Source organism: Balaenoptera acutorostrata, chromosome 16 (assembly GCF_949987535.1).
Source record: "Balaenoptera acutorostrata chromosome 16, mBalAcu1.1, whole genome shotgun sequence".
In the NCBI taxonomy this organism is placed as follows: domain Eukaryota; kingdom Metazoa; phylum Chordata; class Mammalia; order Artiodactyla; family Balaenopteridae; genus Balaenoptera; species Balaenoptera acutorostrata.
In genome coordinates this window covers 39,323,900-39,344,081 of record NC_080079.1, presented here as the reverse complement: position 1 = coordinate 39,344,081, position 20,182 = coordinate 39,323,900, and the positions used below count along the sequence as shown (strand labels likewise).

Here is a 20,182-nt window from a genome sequence, read left to right as displayed (position 1 = left end):
GGCAAGTCTTCTGCGGCTCTGACTTTCCAAGGCAGGGCTTGAGAGCTTTTCTATATACTGCCAGCATTTATTCAGCACATAATGTGTTCTGACCCTGGTGCTTGACATAGGACATCACATTTAATCCAGATAATACCACTGTGAAGGTATTTTGTCCATATGAGGAAATAAGTATTGGGAAGGTTAAATAACTCACTTGAAGCCTGGATTCAAATCCAGGTTTTCCTGGGATGGGCATACTTTCATGTCCTGTAAACATCTGGAATTCTAGGACGTTCTAAAGCAGTTTGCCTGTATACCTCCCAAAGCCTGGTTTGGAATCATCTGACAGTAGTTATAACGTCACATATTTGTAAGAGACAACTTCTTGCTTAAGTTGGAGGGGCTATTGACATATGTTATAATTATTTAAAAACATAATTATTTAAAAATGCTTTTGGATTGTATTGGACAGTATTCAATACAAATTCTGGTTTCACCAGCTTTTCGCTGTCACATATGCTCTATTTTTAGAAATAGCAGTAACAAAAAGCTCCGTATCTTTGTATGTTGTATGTATGAAACTTCAAAGTAGGAGTTTGTTCCTTGTCATTGTTGCTTTACTATTATTTTGGTGGAAAGTTGAAAACAATATGTTTCTTAATTGTGTTTGTATTTCTCTAGGCATGTTCCTTCCTGGTATGTACTTTAACTTTATAAGTAGTAAAATTATTATAATTAGATATGTTATATTAACTAGAAATGGTAAGGACATAACCAAAAAAAAAAATCTAAATGAACCAGTTGGAATTGCTAACAGTTCATGATCCAACCAGTTAGAATAGAATAATGCTGCATTCCTCTGTTGATAGGAGTCCAAGTAACAGGAAATTTCTGGATCAGATGCAGCTGTTGTTTATAATGTTTTATCTGGCTAACAAATTAAACTTGTTTCTAAATTTCTGTTGCACATTTTGTTCCTGAGATTTTAAAAATTTATGATCCTCTCTGTTAATTACTTCTACTGAGTGTTGGTCCCCATTTTGTTTCACAAATCTGGAAATTTTTTTCTATTGCATTTATAAAACATTTTTAATTGATGAAGGATAAATCAATTTTAGATACAATTTAAAGTGGATGCACCTGGTTGGATTGTGGATAATTGTACTTCGTTTGTGATGAGTAATTATGCATGAATTTAATTTCAAGCTATGACGATTGATAGTTATAAACCTGGGAATAAACACGTACTCGCTGCAATTCTAAACTTCTGCACTGTACCAGAAGAAGAAGGTAAAATTCTGAAGATATCATTTATCTTGAGTATTGTTTTCATCATTGTTGTTTTTCCTTGAAAAAGGCTAATTAAGCAATATAAAGTATTTTAGTTTTTGCCCAGAAATAGTCCCAAACAAATGATAAGCATAGCTACAAGGTTAAAACAACAGGCTTGAAAATTATTTAAAGCAAAAGCAAGATTATTCAATTAAACATGAAGTTAAGTGTTGGACTAACTGTGGCTAAAACACTACGATACTCTTTTCCAAAAAGAGTTATACTGCAGTAAAATAATCAGGGTGGTTCCCACCAGAGCCGAAGCACATGATAGAAAAAGGCCGAAAGCCCGAGTCAATGTTTAAAGCTATGGAGGCTATTTCAGCACAGAGTTAAATTGTAGGATAATTTTATGTATTAGAAAAGTTGATTAAGATGATAGGGAAACCCCAGTAAATCTGCTTTTACCTGTGTGGAGTTGTAGCTACAGGTGTATGAGATCAGTTGGCACTGTTACTCGGTAGAACTCCCACAACATCCCACAGATTAGTCTCTTGACAACCTGTCAGGTAGTGCTGTTTCCTTAGTTGGGATTTTCACTCAAGGCCAAGATGAAGGTGGATCAAAGGCTACGTTGCGCTGGAACCTAGTGGACCAAAGGAGGCAATGGCAACAAGCAAGTGGAGTATTCTTTGGATTTCAGCCCAGAGTAATTGATGGAAGGCAGCACCGCAAGCATGTTGCAGGCAGAGCTGGGTTTCCGCCAGCATCCAACCCGCCTTTTGCTTTGCATCTTGTTTTACTTTATTTTGGTCAAGGCACTCTTTGTAAGCAGTGTGGTCATGCTATCCACAGAAAGCCTCTTCCCAGCAACGCAGGGATATACATATTATTTATGATCCCATTTTCCAAGTGGAGAAACTGAGGACAGAGAAGGTGAGTGACACAGGTAGTAAATAGGAGATTGCTTGGCTTTGAGTTCAGTGCTCTCTGCACAGGGCTTGCTTGGACTACTCTTATTGTCTGTGAACTTTGAAACAAAGGAGTTACTTGAGTGAGGAAACTCATACTTTCTGTGTACAGTATCTTCCTTGTTGTTTATGAGGCTCCCAGAGCAGGTTGTGGGATTTTATGATGGATGGGATTTCTTTATTGCTGGAAGTTGCTGTATATATCCTGTGACATTCTTTATGTCCTAGTAACTTTTGGACAGTATTTTAAATGTGCAAAGTGATATGCCTGTAGACTTTTGTTTCATAGCTAATGGGGGAGTATTATGCCCCAAAGGAATAGAACTCAGATCTCAGATCTTTAACTCTATCAGAAGTGGTCTAAATGTTGGATTTTGAAAGTTAGATTTAAAAGACTTCATTAATCTATGGTACATTTCCTCCAATCCATAAATAACAGCATTTGCTTCCTCTTTTGGAAATCCTGAGTTTGTAGTAAGGAAGAACAAATTTTACTCCACATTGGATCTGTTTCTTTTACTTTAACCTTTTTATTCTATTGCTTTTACAAGTTAATCCCTAAAGGGATGTTGCCTATAAGCTTAAATTATACATAATGGCCCATCTCTGGGAACCCTGCCTCTCATGTGATGAAGTTTAAGCTAAAAGACCTTTGTTTAGCTCGCAGAAAACATCCTGACTAAGCCCACCTGTGAATGACCGCAGGGAGGAAGAAATTAACATCCCCTCAGAGTCTGACCAGAACCAGAAAATGTTTGACTTTATCCCCTCCCCTTTTAGTATAAAAGAAGCCTGAATTCAGGGAAGGTGGTTCTTGGGGACACTAGTCTACCATCTTCCCGGTCTGCTGGCTTTCCAAATAAAGTTGCTATTCCTTCTCCCAACAACTCATTTCTCCATTTATTGGCCGGTGGAGCGGCAAGCAGTACGAGCTTGGGTAACAAGTTGAATGTTTTTTTTACTCACTTTCCTTTCGTTCCCTCTGAGTCTTGAACTTGGGAACTCCCCCCAAACCTCCCTGATGTTCTTTAATGTTATACACTTAATTCTGTGCCCCCGTTTTCTCACTGTAAGTACAACTGAAAGCCTGACATATTTGCTAGAATGTTAGGGCACCATTACAAAAGGGGAGAAACAGCTGTGTGATTTCTTTTACATTATCTGGCTTCACTAAGAAATCATAGTCATCCCTCCCAACCTGAAGGGGGTTGGTTCCAGGACCCAATGCAGATACCGAAATCTTGGATGCTCCAGCTCCACAGTCCAACCTCTGTATCTGCGGGTTCCTCATCCACGATTCAACCAAAGGTGGATCCTGGATAAGGTTCGCTATCCACGAGGTGGTTGAATCTGCCGGTGTGGAATTCGCAGATATGCAGGGCATTGCCCACGTTTATTTTATCTAGTTGGATTTTTAAAGACTTTAAGCTTCCTAGTGTGTTGAGGTCAGGACCAAATTTTAAAAAGGGAACTCAGAAGGGAGCCACCCCCTCGGGCATGGTCCTCCAAATCACTTACTGAAGCGACCCCTACAATTTGAAACAGCCTACTTTTCACAAACGCTGCATCTTTTGCTTTGAGAAGCCTCTTCTCAAAGGATTTATCACAGACGCTAGAGAAGCTAGTGCAGCCAGCATAACCTTGTTAGAGTTAGGTCTTAATGCCTTTTGCAGGAAATGTCTGGAAGAGACATTGTGCGCGTTTGAGGCCTCTTTGAAGGAGCCCACACCTCGTATCCCACATTCACGCATCGAATGGCTCTGTCCACAGACGGAGTGATCAACATGAGCATCCCCGTCGTGCTGCCCGTCTCTGCGGACGATAAGACGCGGCTGGAAGGGTGCAGCGAGTTTGTCCTGACACACGGAGGACGGAAGGTGGCTATCTTACGAGACCCTGAATTCTACGAACACAGAAAAGAGGAGCGTTGTTCGCATGTGTGGGGCACAACCTGTGCAAAACACCCCTACATCAAAGTAAGTGGCATAATCTTTGGAAGGTCTTTTTTTTAACTTAGGATAAAAATAATTCTTTTTAATTCCTTCGCGAAGGGCTTAGAAAAACTGGGGTTAGATGAAAGAATGCGTTTCTAAGGGAGGTCTTGCAAGCTTTGCCTGGGGAGATGTTTTTAGATAGGGCAAAGAAATGACTTTCTGTTGGAGGGCTGGTCTAAACGGTCTCTTGAGCCCTCAGATCCTGTGATGGCTGACTCCCTCAGCTAAATGGGAAACAACTGGACTGGGGAGATAATTTAGTCTAACATCATGAGGCAAGAACCAGAATCATAGCTGTGCTATGCACAGAACCACAGCCAGAGCCTGCAGCCCTGTCCATCGTGAAATTCACAAGGGAAGTCAATTTCTTCATACAGAATGGATCCAACTAACCTCTGGAAAGAGGCTGGAAGTTCATGCTCTGTGGCTGTTGTGGGGAGGGGGATGGTCGGTGACATTGTTTCAATAAACAAAAAGCACAGGTAGCGGCAGAGTTTCCAGAGGGAAAATACCACATTTTCATCGGTGGATATTTTTCAGATTGAAAAATGTGTTCATCTGATTAGGATTATTTTGGAGTCAATCTGCCTAACGGCAAAATAGACTAAAACTCCTCAGCCTCCTTCACAGCTTCTAATTGTCGTTGGTGATGGGGTGGGATTGCAGGGAGTGGAATTGCTGGGTGTGGTTCATTTCCCATAAAGAAAAATATGTGAAAATGAATGCAAAAGCAATCCCTTATCCGAGATTAGAGCATTAGGGTTGAAATTAAAAAAGACATATACTAGTGATTCCCTAGCTGGAGTAACTAACTTTCAGAAAGTTCAAAGGTAATAGGGAACCATCTGAGACCCAGGAGACTCTAAAAAGCCTTGTGGTTGGACAAGGCACGTCCTCTCTCTTGTCCTCAGTTTCTTCATTTATAAAAGGAGGGGGCCAGACTCAGTAACTCTGAGATCTCTTCCAGCTCCGTGACCGTACACAATGGATGTTTGAATAAACCTGTTCAAATCTGTCAGACAAACTTCCCTTTGGTTTTGTTTTGTTTTTTTCAGTTGTGAAATGTTGCAGAGTAGGGAGGGCTTTTGCAAGGCCCCTGGTGGAACACAAGAGGTCAGTGGGGGAGCAAAGCAGCTTTTCATTTATTGGACACAACTAGCCACCCTGCAGATAAGCTCAGAGCCATCTGAACATTTTCTCTCCAAGAGGCTGGGAGACAGGCCTTGAAGTTACTGGACAATAGCTATTTGAGGAATTGTGTTCTGAGCCTTAATTATATCTTTGTCTCATTCCTTTTCTGATCATAATCCTTTAGGTTTGGGCTCTTATCTGCACTCAGTGACCTAAAGAATAGTGGCCTTTCTTCATGCTCAGGTATTTCCACTCTCAGGGCCTAACATCCACATATACATGGTTAGCACTAAAAGAAAAAAAAAAAAATCTAAGGAAGCTCTTAAGCAATTATTTTTATTTTGTCTTGCATCATGTGCTGGCAGTTGGAGGTCAGAATTTTTTTAGATGGCAGGAAGAGTGGTGGTGTGATTTGTGGCCTTGAAAATATAGTCAGTGACTGTAGCATTAGGTCATTAGAAGGACTCTGTAAACATTCCCAGTGAGCTAATGGTGAGAAATGGGCCATGGATAACCAGAGAGAAAACCACTCACCCTGTATAAGCTACACTTGGAGCACTGAAGGTGTGTTTATGGGAAAGGAACTGTCTTCACTGTACATTTTTTAGCACCTTGAAATTCACAGTAAAACTTAAACATGGTGTTTTGGTTTTAGAACCCCAAACCTTCCAACAGTAATTTCTTCCAAAAGTAATTATGGGCCTTCTTGTGTTTCCATGTGGCACTGGGAGTTATATTTGCATGGAAAATGGTCAGAGTCACCAAGGAAACGGTCTGCCTCTGTTGCATAGCCCCTCACTGCAGTTACCCTGACCTTCCATTCAAATCCTCCCAACCCTCTCTTTCACTAATATGGAACCAACGTGACGTGTCCCAGATGCGATCATGAGGAGAGAAGCAGGTGAAACTCGTAAAAATAATGCTTAATGTTGCCTTTCGTCCATGGATCTCAAAGCTTTTTCAAATGGTAATTATTTCTCACAATGTTCCTGTGAAGCACCTAAGAATCATTACTCCCATTTTACAGATGTGGAAACCAAGAGAACAGAGTATGACTTCTCAGTGAAGGATAGGAATGAGAGTTTCTATATCCTTTAGCCCTGCAATGAAGACCACATCGTTAGTTGGAACAACAGAATCACCTGGGGAGCTTTAAAAATTACCCATGACCGGATCTCTCCCTCACAGACTTTGATTTAATTGGCTTGGGCTCAGTTCTGGGTGTTGTGGGTTTTGAAGCTCCCTGTGATTTTAATATACTGCGAAGGTTGAGAACCATGGCAGTAGATAATTATCCACAGCTGTTTCTTGTGTGCTCCACCTGGATATATCCTGCAAGCATCTCGCACTCACCATGGGCAACTTCACCCCAGCCTTGTCCCCCTCCTGTGTCCCCCACCTCCGTGAACAGCTCCGCCATCCAAACGGTGGCCCATGTCCAAAACCTAGATGTCATTCTTTTTTCTTTTCTTTTTTTATCATAAGATCAACAACATTTATTTTCCATAATGAATTTCCTCAGTTTTGAGTGTACATCTCCTGGCATTCTGAAAAAAATACATATTTTCTGTGTTATTTTCAAAGTATTATTTTATTTTTTAAATTGAAGTATACTTGATTTATAATATTGTGTTAGTTTCAGGTGTACAGCAAAGTGATTCAGTTATACGGGTGTGTGTATTCTTTTCCATTAGAGGTTATTACAAGATGTTGAATATAGTTCCCTGTGCTATACAGTAAATCCTTGTTGTTTATCTATTTTATATATAGTAGTGTGTTTCTGTTAATCCCATACTCCTAATTTATCCCTCCCCGCCACTTCCCCCCTGGTAACCATAAGTTTGTTTTCTATGTCTGTGAGTCTGTTTCTGTTTTGTAAATAAGTTCATTTGTATTATTTTTTAGATTCCACAAATGAGTGATATCATCTTTGTCTTTCTCTGACTTACTTCACTTAGTATGATAATCTCTGGGTTCATCCATGTTGCTGCAAATGGCATTATTTCTTTTTTTAAAAAAAGTTTATTTTATATTGGAGTATAGTCGATGTACAATGTTGTGTTAGTTTCAGGTGTACAGCAAAGTGATTCAGTTATGCATGTGTCTATTCTTTTTCATATTATTTTCCCATATAGGTTATTACAGAGTATTGAGTAGAGTTCCCTGTACTATACAGTAGGTCCTTGTTGATTATCTATTTTATATATAGCAGTGTGTATGTGTTAATCCCAATCTCCTAAATTACCCCTTCTCTTGCCACCTTTGCCCTTTGGTAACCATAAGGTTGTTTTCTAAGTCAGTGAGTCTTTCTGTTTTGTGAATAAGTTCATTTGCATCATTTTTTAAAAGATTCCACATATAAGTGATATCATATGATACTTGTCTTTCTCTCTCTTACTTCACTTAGTAGGATAATCTCTAGGTCCATCCATGTTGCTGCAAATGGCATTATTTCATTCTTATGACTAATATTCCATTGTACATATATACCACACTGGACGTCATTCTTCCTTCTTTCTTCTCCCTTGTCCATTCAATCACCAAGTCCCAACAGTTCTGCCTCCTAGGTATTGCTTGAAGTTGTTCACTTCTGTTGCACCTTGGGCCAGGGCACTTAATTTCTTCCCCGTCTCTTGCCCTACTCCCCTCGAAGCCCCTCTCCATTCTTCAGCTAGAGTGGACCGTTCAAGCTTTATTTGGGAGCTCACATAAAGCTATGACTTCACCTTACCACCTCTAACCACCACCGCCCAAGACAGTCCCCTCCAGCATCTCAGCTGGTCATTATATCCTCCTCTGTCACACTTTTGCACATGCTAGTCCCTCAGCCTAGGACACTGTTCCTTCCACTCCTGCCTCCTCACTTTCTCTGTTACACCTTCCCACCCTCAGCTGCTCCTCTCCTTCTGATGTGCACGTCCCCTCTTCCTCTCCAGGTTGTTTATTTCCGGTCTTCCTTTCCTTGCCCTCTTTCAGCCTGTTCACAATAGCTTTCTTAGTCTTCATCCTAGTGTTTGAGCTCATCCTCTCTCTTTTTTGCATTCCTGTTGTCTGTGATTCCAAGCCCAGTTCCTCTTTCGCTGCTTCACTAGACTCCCTTAAAGCCTGTTCCTCACACCTGTGTGTCCAGTTCTGCAAACTCTAGCTGTGGTCCCACACCTGCCTTTAGCAGGAGGCTTGGAAGGAAGTGGGGACTTACGGGCCACAAAGCCCTTGGAAATTAGAGCCACTGGACCTCCCTTCCTGATAGCTGGACCACAGTGTTGGGGACAGTTGAGCCACCTTGGGGACAGAGATGCTCTCTGTCCCTCCTGATCCCAGAAATGCCAAAAGCATAGTTTCAGCATTGTTCTCCGGATATATTTTTAGGCTGGATGGTGAATGAAACAGGTTCAATATTGCCTTTGCCAATAGAACAATAGAGGGTGGACCCCTAGTGCCCAGACTGAGTTACTGCATGCCCAGGGATTTGGGGTAACTCAAAATTTTATCTGAAGTTTAAGCAATGAGGAGAAAGTAAATGTCTAGGTATGGGTATTTGACAATATTCTTGTTAAGTGATTTTCCTGAGCACAGAGTTTAGAAGGGGGGCCATGAAAAAACAAGCAAATCCCTTGCAAATCATCCTTTCTCTACCCAGGGCTTCCTTTGTTTCGGGGGCTGTCCTGTGCAATGTAGGATATTGAGAAGCATTCCTGGCCTCTAATCACTAGATGCCAATAACACACCCTTCCCCACTCCAGTTGTGATGATCACAATTGTCTTCAGATATTGTCAGATGTCGCCAGGAGAGGCAAAATCGCCCTCTGTTGAGAACTCTGGCTCTAGCCCAACCTCCCATTCCCTGAAAACCTCTGGAATGCAAGTCATTGTAAACTCCAACATCTGGCCATGACAGGAAATTGAATCAGGGGTATACCATCACCACCTTGATGTCTTCTGAATTGGTGTCATAAATCAATCAGCTTTCTCTCCCCTTTTCTTGCCTCCCTCTTTTCTGCCGACATTACAGGCTGGCCACACTGTCCTTGGACACTGCAAAAGGCAGTTATGGAATTTGATCAGGGGAATGACTGCACAACTATGATTTGACTGAGAAGTAAGACTTTCTGTAATGTTTGTCTCAATGACTGAGGAGAGACACCTGCTCTCAGTCGTAACTTGTTGCACTGCAGCATCATATGGAACATATTTAAGTTTATAGAAAAAACAAAAGGTTGTCATGTTTTTCTTTGTTCAGGATGAGATAAGACGAACACATAACAATGTATAAGTTTCAGATGTACAACATAAAAACCATGGTTAGATGTCACAAAGTAGGTGGCAATGCATTACCCATATGTGTGTTGTCAGGCCTGGGGCCTCTTCCATCCATCCTTATCAAGGAAAGTGCTAACCCTCTCCTTTCATCAAACACTGTCAGGCCTTTCTTTTTCATTACTTTGACCATTCTTGACACCAGGTTCACACCTAATATTTGTGCGACCCAGGGTAACAATATGAGCTGAAGCCCGATACCATATTTAAAAGTTACTTATCTAATAAACTTAAATATGTTTTGTCTTTTTACTTTGGCAATATGCCTTGATCACAATCTGGAAGGCCAGGTTCAAATTTAGGCTTCTCGGTTCTGTACCAGAACATGGTAGTGTGTGGACAGTTGGCTCTTGGCCTGCAGCCAACCCTTCCTTCTCTGTCTATGCTTGGCCTTGCCACATGCCGTGGAGGACCTCTGGGTCTGCCTGTGGGCACCCCAGGCTGAATGTCCCAGGTACACATCTCACGGTGGAGAGTAAATGCAGACTTCAGGTGGGCCTGCCCACCAGGGTTTCCTTGCCCTGACAGAAGGGGCACAGTTGAAGACGCCAGAGCTGGGCCATCTGAAGTGTGGGACAATGTATAGATGGTTCTTTCTAAGTCTCCACGTTCTGTTCCTTACCCACCCTTTCCTGAAGTCACTTTTTCAACTGAGACTGGGTATCGAAAAGTAGAGTATTTATAGTGACCTCAGTGAAAAATGAGTCTTGTCTACCATCTATCTGTCTACCATCTATCTATTTACTTACTTAGGTAAAAAACATGTAACATAAAATTTACCATCTTATCCATTTTTAAGTGTACTATTCAGTAGTGTTAAGTATATTTACATTGTTGTGAAACAGATCTCCAAAACCTTTTCATCTTTAAAATCTGAAACTCCATACCTATTAAACAACAACTCTTTCCCTTCCCCAGACCCTGGTATCAACCATTCTATTTTCTATGAAGTTGACTACTTTAGATACCCATGTAAGTGGAAAAATACAGTATTTATCTTTTTGTGAATGGCTTTTTCACTTAGCATAATGTCTTCAAGTTTCATCCCCCTTGTAGTCTCTGGCTGGATTTCCTTTGTTGTGAAGGCTGAATGATATTCCATTGTATGTATATCATTCACATTCATTGTTCATCCATTCATCTTTCAATACATATTTGGGTTGCTTCCACCTTTTAGCTATTATGAATAGTGCTGCTATGAATATGGTTGTGCAAATCTCTGTGAGACATTGCTTTTAATTCTTTTGGATATATACACAGAAATGGGATTATTGGATCATGTGGTAGTTGTATTTTTAATTTTTTGAAAAAACTCCATACTGTTGCACCATTTTACAGTCCCACCAACAGTACACGAGGGGATTCTCCACATCCTTGCCCACACTTGTTATTTTCTGGTTTTGATAGTAGCCATCCTAATGGGTGTGAGGTTGCACTTCTCCAGTGATTAGTGATGTTGAACATCTTTTCATATCCCTGTTGGGTTGACCATTTGTACATCATATTTGGAGAAATGTCTATTAAAGTTGCTGATTTTTAAATTAGGTTATTTAATCTTATATCAAAGAAGAATTTCCACATGATAGAAAAAGGCTATTCAGATACTCTTCCCTTTTCCAACTACCTATCTGTAGTTGAATTTTCTTTACATATTTCAGCCAAAATAACATATTGCCACAGAATAAATGCAAAAGTAGACATGAGAATCCAGCTGCCTTCTATTAAGTCAGATAATGAAGAGATTTGCAAACGTAAAACAATGCCATTTTTCTCTTGTTTTTGGAAAATATTTTTCAGTAAAAAATAAAATGTTTATGTTAATATTTAATAAATAATAAATATTTTATTGTTAGTTTTAAGTCAATAAATATTTTTAAGGGAATTAAGTTTTAATTTCTAATACAGAAAATTATAGCTATAACCAATGTAAACAAAAGCTCTTTGCAGGTCCTCAATAATTTTTAAGAGTAATAAAGGATTTGAGAGACCAACAAGTTTGATAAATACTGTGCTTGAAATGTTGAAGAACTGAAGGCAGTTCTTCAAGTAAGCCAAGATTGGTTCAGAAGAAGAAAAATTTTTAGATAAAATGGAAAACAGTATTAATCACTAACAACTTTAATAACGGTCTTTCTAGATGGTGATGGAAAGTGGGGATTGGCTGGTTGGTGGTGACCTTCAGGTGCTGGAGAGAATACGGTGGAATGATGGGTTGGACCAATACCGCCTGACACCTCTGGAGCTCAAACAGAAATGTAAAGAAATGAATGCTGGTACGTAGCCTGGCTCTACGGCATTTGTTAATACTCCTAACCCTCCTCTGCTTACAGAGTTAAGGATTATCAGCAAACAGCATGTTCATAGTTTTGAAAAGCTGAAAACTTTTATCATCTTCTATTGATATGTCTGTTGATATGGAAACACCTTATAAAGTTGAACTACAGCAATATTATGCAGTAGTTAAAAATATGCACTGATCCAGAAAGATACCCCAAATATATCTATTAAGTAAAAAAAGCAAACTGCAGAATGGTATGTATAGAATAATTCTGGAAAACAAAATAAAATGTAATAATTGCTTTAAAAACTCAAACCTACTTCTGTGTGTAGCAGAAATCTCTGGCAGCATGTGCACCACACTGCAGATGACAGAGGCTACCTCTAGGGGTAAAGCGGGACCAAGGGGAAGGGAAGATTTTCACTTTACATATTTTGAAAAAGAGAGAAAAAGTAATGATAGGATGATGGATGATTTTTTTTTAAGTTATTATTTATTATTTATTTATTTTTGGTTGTGTTGGGTCTTCGTTTCTGTGCGAGGTCTTTCTCCAGTTGTGGCAAGCAGGGGCCACTCACTATCGTGGCCTCCCTTGTTGCGGAGCACAGGCTCCAGACGCACAGGCTCAATAGCTGTGGCTCACGGGCCCAGCTGCTCCGTGGCGTGTGGGATCTTCCCAGACCAGGGCTCGAACCCGTGTCCCCTGCATTGGCAGGCAGATTCTCAACCACTGCGCCACCAGGGAAGCCCCGATGGATGATTTTTAAGTTCTGTTTTGGGCTTTTCTGTATTTTCTAAGTTTTCTATGATGGATATACATTAATTTATTTCATAACCAGAAAGAAAAATTAAGGCTCTCAGGAGTTCTTCACTAATTGGAGTAGTTTTGAAGATTTCCCTAAAGTGAAGAAGAAATATTTTTATATCTTTAAATTGTTAAACTTTTGCACAGACCCCAGAAAACGTTCCTTATCAATAGTCACTTCCCAGGGAAATGAAGCTGGAGCAGGGTGCAAGAGGACTGATTAATACTGGCCCCTGCCTGAGCCTTGGTTTGTAGGAAAGGTCCTGGCAACAAATGTGTTCATTTCTGAGTCAGGTTCTCCCTTTAGGGCTTCCTACCTTTGTGTCCTATTCCTGTCTAAGCAGCCTGGCACTGGTTGGTACCTTTGGAGTAACACCCCTAAAGATCCAGGTGGATTCTCCAGCCAGTCCTTAAAAGCAGGTGGACGTAACAAGTTCACTGAACAGTAAACACAGCTGCATCTTCTCCTTTCTGTCCTTGCAGACAGTACATGCATGTCTTTGACCTTGGTGCTTCTGCTTTCCTTTCCCAGATGCAGTGTTTGCATTCCAGTTGCGCAATCCTGTCCACAACGGCCACGCTCTGCTGATGCAGGACACCCGCCGCCGGCTCCTGGAGAGAGGCTACCAGCACCCGGTCCTCCTGCTGCACCCCCTGGGCGGCTGGACCAAGGATGACGACGTGCCCCTGGACTGGCGGATGAAGCAGCACGCGGCCGTGCTCGAGGAGGAGGTTCTGGACCCCAGGTCCACCGTCGTGGCCATCTTCCCATCGCCCATGTTGTATGCGGGCCCCACAGAGGTGCGCAGCTCCCCGGGCTGGGCTGGGGACTCAGGAGTACAGCATCTGATTTTACTTAGAAGAGCCAGTGAGCTTCTGGGATTCTTCTTCATGAGCAGATTCTAAAACCTTCTGGTCTCTTTACTTTATCCAACTTAATTATGTTTCCATATAGTATCTGTGAAAATGCTAGAAACACCAAATCAAACCTGTCACACACTGCCTTTGAGACTGGAAGTTGGTATGTGAACGAGGTGGATAATACGGCTTACCTGGGTTACAGGGCAAGATGTATCTAGCCCAGTATTTCAGAAGTTCCAGTCACTCTTAAGTGATTCACCATGCTCGGTGAGCTATATTAGAAGGGAGAAGATGTCTTTAAAACCTTAATGTCTCCCTTTCATCATAACACACTGAGCCTATCAAACAGAGACTTTCTGTGTCCCACTGCACCACCAGTGTAGTGGATTTCAAGTTTACGGGAGCTATGATGAAGTGAAAAGGTCTCAACTCTTTGGAATGCTCCAAACTGAGTTTGATGAATTAATTCTCTTCAACCAGATCAAAGTTCCAGGCCCCTCGCTCTCTTCCCCATCCTTTATATTTCTATCTGAGCTCTAAGGAGGGCAACTTATTTTGAAATCCCAATGCTGTGTCGAAATGGAATCAATGTCTGCATATGAAGGTTAATTAGCTCATTACTGGCAGTCAGATGGTAAGAGATATCGGAGTTTGTAATTTCCCTTAAACTGTGATTTATTTTGAATAGGGAGGAACTGGGAAGTAAAATCCACATAGTTCTGTGGAACAGTACGATCTGAGTAAGTGTTCCTGGTCTGTTAGTCTGGAGAGGTTAGGAAATATAAACTCATGGTCTAAGAGGGAGGATTCTTATCTTTAAAGCTCCTATATCCTATCCAATATAACCAAAAAGATGACAAGGGCAGGAGTCTTGGACACCTCACTGACTTCCTTGCAGTTATTAGTTGACCCACATCGCTGAATTACTTCCAAAGCAGAACAAAGGGGTGTCTCCATAAACAGGGACCCCACAGGATTGGCCAGTGATGACCAGCATGTCCTTTCTGTGATGTTTCCTAGGTCCAATGGCACTGCAGGTCCCGGATGGTTGCAGGGGCCAATTTCTACATTGTGGGCCGGGACCCTGCAGGAATGCCCCACCCTGAGACCAAGAAAGACCTGTATGAACCTACTCATGGGGCCAAGGTCTTGACCATGGCCCCTGGCCTCACCTCTGTGGAAATCATTCCATTCCGAGTGGCTGCCTACAACAAAGCCAAAAAAGCCATGGACTTCTATGACCCAGCAAGGTAGGTTTTCAGAGGAAAATTCTTTAAATCAACATCTGTACAGCTGGAATGAGGAGGCAAAATTTCAGAAAGCTCCCCAGTGCATCTCCACATGCTCCTTATTGGAATGAGAGTCCCTTGAAAGCTAAGACCTGGTCTTGCACATTTCATGTCCCCTGAAGTTGTAGCACAGCCCCTTGCATATAGCAGATGGTCCATAAATATTTCTTTTTTAACATACATTCCTTGAGCATGCACTGAGTGCCTGGCACATTATGTGAAAGGAAGTAAACACAGAAAAAGATTTCAATGAGCATTTATAGAGCACGCATCACGCTCAGAGCTCACACAAGTAGGCAGAGCTAACAGAAGACGCTTCCCATGAACTGAGTAGGTGTACAGTATTGAATGGGTAGCTGCCATGATTTCCCTTTCTTCTGCCAGTTCCTTTACTGAAGATTTAGTGAATTGCTTATTTTAGAAGATGCAGCATTTTACAGAAAGAAACAATGTGGTCTCAGAACCCATCCTACTCCTGGGATCTTTAAGGTAGATGTTATTTACCTACGCTGAGTTCTTTGTTGCTACCCTCTGACAGGCACAATGAGTTTGACTTCATCTCAGGAACTCGTATGAGGAAGCTGGCCCGGGAAGGAGAGAATCCCCCAGATGGCTTCATGGCCCCCAAAGCATGGAAAGTCCTGACAGATTATTACAGGTCCCTGGAGAAGAACAACTAAATGCCCTTTAGCACCAGAGTTTCTTTCTGAAGTGCTCTGTGATTTCTTTTTCTATTTTTGTGATTAGATGCTTTGTATCCAATTGCTTCTCAATGATTGACTTTAAAGTTAATGTTTTATAATGAGGTAAAAATGTTCTCTATAATTTAAAGTCAACATATATATACACACACACACACGTGTGTGTGTGTGTGTGTGTGTGCATATAAAGTAAAACTGAAGACCAAACCTTAGCAGGTAAAAGCGATATTATCATTTCAGAATGAAATTTTAGTTGTATTTTCTACTGCGTCTGAGCAGTAGGTCCCAGATTTCGTAAAGCTTTGACCATGTGTCTAGTTTACTTGCCAAAAAGTAAAGCATGTCTCCCAGCTTAAGTCTTGCCAACCTGCATTCTCCCATGTCATATACCAGTAGTAAAAGAAATCAGATGGGCAGCCCCTTCTATACAGTTGACAAAAAAAGAAAAAGAAAAGAAAATCTCACCCCAAATGAGGAGTGGCTCATGTCAAGATTCTTGCCAGTATTTCCCTCGTGCCCGTATCCAGCCTTACTGCCCAGTATCTTAGGTGCTGAAGTATGACCTGACTGGAGAAACCAAATGTGTGAAAATGTGAAGTTAATCTCAGAGATCTATGCAACCTAGTTCTGCCACGGAAGTTATATTATCTAAGAAGAAGAGAAGTCTTAATATTTTTCTGTGAATAACATAACTCCAGTTAAACGGTGTCTTTTAATTAAATAGCATACAGGGCTTTGATGAAAAGATTTGCACCCACGCCTCAATCTGGCAATGTTGTGGAGAGTTCAATTTTTCTCCTCTTTGCTGTGGTCATTGTGTCTATGGAGAGGCTGCGCCTATTACCTGCAGCGGCATCAGCTGTGACCGAAAACAGTTCAGACCATCAGACTAGCGAGCTGCTGGAACCGGACAAAAACGCAGGAAGCTCCAAACTTTTCATCTTACAGGTGACCAAACTAAGACGATGCACAAGCACAGGCTTCATGAGCTATGAGCACTGTAACAAAAGTGCCAAATTGGCATTTTGGAAGTGCTGGTGGCACTGAACGAGCACCCAGGCCCCTTGACTCCCAGGCTGGTGCTCTGTCTACCCTGTACAACACAGGAGCTGGACCTGGTTTCCCTCAACTGCCTAACAAAACTCCTTGAACAGAGGGCACTTACCAGTCTTCTTGGATGCTGTAAGGTCTGGAGTTTTCTAAACCCAGCTGATTTTATTGCAGTTGAAAAAAATACTTTCCCAAAGACTCATGCTGTTCTGAAACATGCAACCTCTGATGGCTTTACTTTCTGGGAGGCAATCTTGCACCTTCTGCATAATTCCTCGTTACTAAGGAATGTATGAAGAAATAGTACCTTTTGTACATAGGTCTCTCTGGAAGAGACTTAAGACTGGAAAGAGAAAACTGTGATTTTTTTTCATACTCAGTTTTGTTTTTTTAAATGCTAAACCAAGCTAATGAAAGTTCTTTTGAGAATAAATCACAGTGGCCACAGCAAAGTATGACTATCTTTAATAGCACACTGCCTATATTCATTTAATCAGAGGTCCTTACTGCCTTTTTAAAAAACAGCATATTTATTGAAAACATGAGACAAGATGTAGGTGCCTTAAACAATGTATTTTGTGATTTTTTAATATATTTAAAACTGCTCTTCTGCTTGAGTACCACTTAGTGCAAATGATTATTTCTATGTACAACTGATGCTTGTTCTTATTTTAATAAATTTCTCAAAATGAAGGCTGAGTCTTTTCTGCATCTCGTATCAAGTGTGCGTTGACATCTGTTGGTTGAAGCCCTTGTGACTTTGTATAATTGGAGAGAACAGCAGCTCTCTTTCAGACCATAATTAAGAGACTGTTTACCCTTGTTCCTGTCATTTTTTAAACTGTGCTCTCGATGTGAATGACACATGGTTTCAAGCCAAGCACTACAGTTCCTCAGGGACCTCACCCCAGGATTTCAGTGCATTGGGATCTGACAAACTTTCAAAATTTTTCCTAACTTATTGTTCCCTTTTCTTCAAAGTGCCTCCACAGAGTTTCACCAGCAGGGTTAGAAGTAGTTGTGCTTCTTCCACAACTCCCACGCCTCCACTCACCTCAGCAGTTGCTACTGGTGTATGCAGAAAGGATACCTGTTTCCACCCACACTTTCAGTGGCCTTCAGACAGGCCTGCAGCTTTGGGGCTGTTTCCCTCCTTCAGTCCCTGCCTCTCTTCCATCCTGAAGGCTTCATGCAAATTTTTGTTCCTGTCCTCACTCCAAACAAAACTGGTGTGATAGCCAGCTCAAAGGTGCCACTTGTTCCCACTTCCTCTTTCTCTCCAGATCCTTACTTGCTGGCACCTGGACAAAGTAGAGCAGGGAATGTGTAAGTACATAAAGATATAAGTGGTGCTGAGGGAGTATGCCATACTGCACAGGGCAGTGCAAAGGGCATATGTAAATCACTCATTCAGATAATGGTGGACTTACAAATCTATCAGCATTTATATCAGGCCACAAGATTCCTTTCCAATCCATCTTCCCTGCAAGAAGAAACAAATCTCAGTGATTTGAGAACAGCAAGTTCATCTTAGTTTCTTCCTCATCTTCCTCCTATTACCTGACTTTTAGGTCTAGCATGGATCGTGAATATACTTTCCTGATAGGTAAGTAATCAGGAAATTAGAGGAGCACCAGAGCAATCAACAATGTGTGAAGGTTTGATAGAACACTTTTGCCTTTGAGATTTGAATGATACAGGTTTCTATTATTTATGTATATCCCACTACCAATAACGCACAAATTATCAAGAATTAACTATATAGATATTGAAAGAGTAACCACTAATTTTTTATTCTCCCTAGCATTAATTCTTTGGTCAATATTAGCTATTATTGGGCCACTCATACATATTCACCAAATGATTAAAGTGATGTATACAAGCAATTCACTAATACAATACTCCAAAGGTGCCTATTTTTTTTGCTTATATTGTAATTTTATTGAAATTATTACCAAAAATAAATGGATCAATGACGAGCTTGGACATTTTAGTCTGATAAAAACCTAGACAAAATACTTTTTTACGGGGCTAGGAAAGAGTGATGACGCAAAGAACTCTTGACAAACTGAGAAACAAGCCTTTCGTAGGTAAGTCTTGTAGTTCTTCAATGGCTTATCTTTAGTAACGGAGGTAACCTCCCCTACCTGCCAAGCCATTAGCTTTTCCATAGATTTCCTCATTTGGATTAACTGCAGGAAAGACCAGTCTCAATCAGTAAGAAATCTAAATTATAGAATGTTTTAAAAAGTAATACAGTTTTATTACCTTCAAATACATAAGCGACAAACAGAGGGGCACAGCTTTTTAAATGTCATAACATGTATTTTTAATTGTTGGCAGCAATAATACATACTTTTGGCAAAGTTCTTAAATAGGGTTGGCTTGTTTCAGAAACTCAAACCTGCTCTGCACCTATTTTACTAAAACGTTTGTGAAAGCTCTTACATACTGTAATGTATTAAACACACTTATGGGTAAAGAAAAATCTTGATTATATTTACTGCATAAGCCTGTTTTCCATAAATAGTTCAAAGGTAAAGTTCAGCTCAGCACAGGTTTAAAAAATAATGGCCTACTTCCATGTAAACAACTCCAATATTGATCTGGTCTTTTAAACTAGTTAAGAGACTGGCATCTATAAATGTATTCACCAAGAAGAATCTACATTTATGGAAGATATTAATTCCACCAACCACTAAAGAGGTTGTACCCCAATCCTATCCTCAAATTATAAAAAAATTATATAAAGTAGCAGATCTTTGGACATTCAAAGTAAACAACCAACGAAAAAGCTTACAGCTTCAAAAGAGCCAAAGAAACACATTTAATAAACAAAAACACCAAGTACCTGGAAGTGTCTATGACTTTACCTAATGGCATGTTTCATAACTTATGCCTATTAAAACAAGTCCAGAGACTTCCCTGGTGGTGCAGTGGTTAAGAATCCGCCTGCCAATGCAGGGGACATGGGTTCAATCCCTGGTCTGGGAAGATCCCACATGCCACGGAGCAACTAAGCCTGTGCGCCCCAACTACAGAGCCTGTGCTCTAGAGCCCATGTGATGCAACTATTGAGCCCACGTGCCACAACTACTGAATCCCATGCTCCGCAACTACTGAGCCCCTGTGCTGCAACCACTGAAGCCCGTGTGCCTAGAGCCCGTGCTCCGCAACAAGAGAAGCCACCGCAATGAGAAGGCCGCGCACCGCAACAAAAAGTAGCCTCCACTCGCCGCAACTAGAGAAAGCCTGTGCGCAGCAATGAAGACCCAATGCAGCCAAAAAAAAAAAAAAAAAAAAAAAAAAGGCTCCATTCTTGAAGACTCCAATTAAAAAAAAATAAAAACAAGTCCATTTACCAAGGCTGACACCCATCAGTAGCTAAGAAAGTCACCCAGTTTAGAAGTCCTGATGATCAGGTCAGTATTGCTATTGCTAAGGCCCCAAGATGTGGCCGTGTCTCTCAACACGGCCACTGTTGCATCAGTGTGCTGTTTAGTGAAAACTGGGATGGGAACTTAAAGCACA

General features: G+C 41.0%; 1 protein-coding gene and 1 non-coding gene across 4 annotated transcripts in view; one reads left to right on the top strand and one right to left on the bottom strand.

Annotated features, from left to right (window-relative positions):
* PAPSS2 (3'-phosphoadenosine 5'-phosphosulfate synthase 2) overlaps window positions 1-17,344 on the top strand; it is a 79,839-nt gene extending 62,495 nt beyond the window's left edge. For 2 of the 3 annotated variants that reach the window (XM_057531411.1, XM_057531412.1), the window contains exons 8-13: window positions 3,996-4,201; window positions 10,586-10,639; window positions 11,805-11,940; window positions 13,283-13,551; window positions 14,632-14,861; window positions 15,439-17,344. In XM_057531411.1, the coding sequence (XP_057387394.1) occupies window positions 3,996-4,201; window positions 10,586-10,639; window positions 11,805-11,940; window positions 13,283-13,551; window positions 14,632-14,861; window positions 15,439-15,580 (1,037 nt within the window). In that variant the 3' untranslated portion in view covers window positions 15,581-17,344. The remainder of the gene's footprint in view (window positions 1-3,995; window positions 4,202-10,585; window positions 10,640-11,804; window positions 11,941-13,282; window positions 13,552-14,631; window positions 14,862-15,438) is intronic. The other variant, XM_057531413.1, reaches the window with a different exon arrangement.
* On the bottom strand, window positions 9,641-9,767 carry LOC114237608 (U6atac minor spliceosomal RNA). The gene has a single exon (XR_003623137.1). It is a non-coding gene; the product is annotated as a U6atac minor spliceosomal RNA (small nuclear RNA).
* Window positions 17,345-20,182: the final 2,838 nt, after the last annotated feature.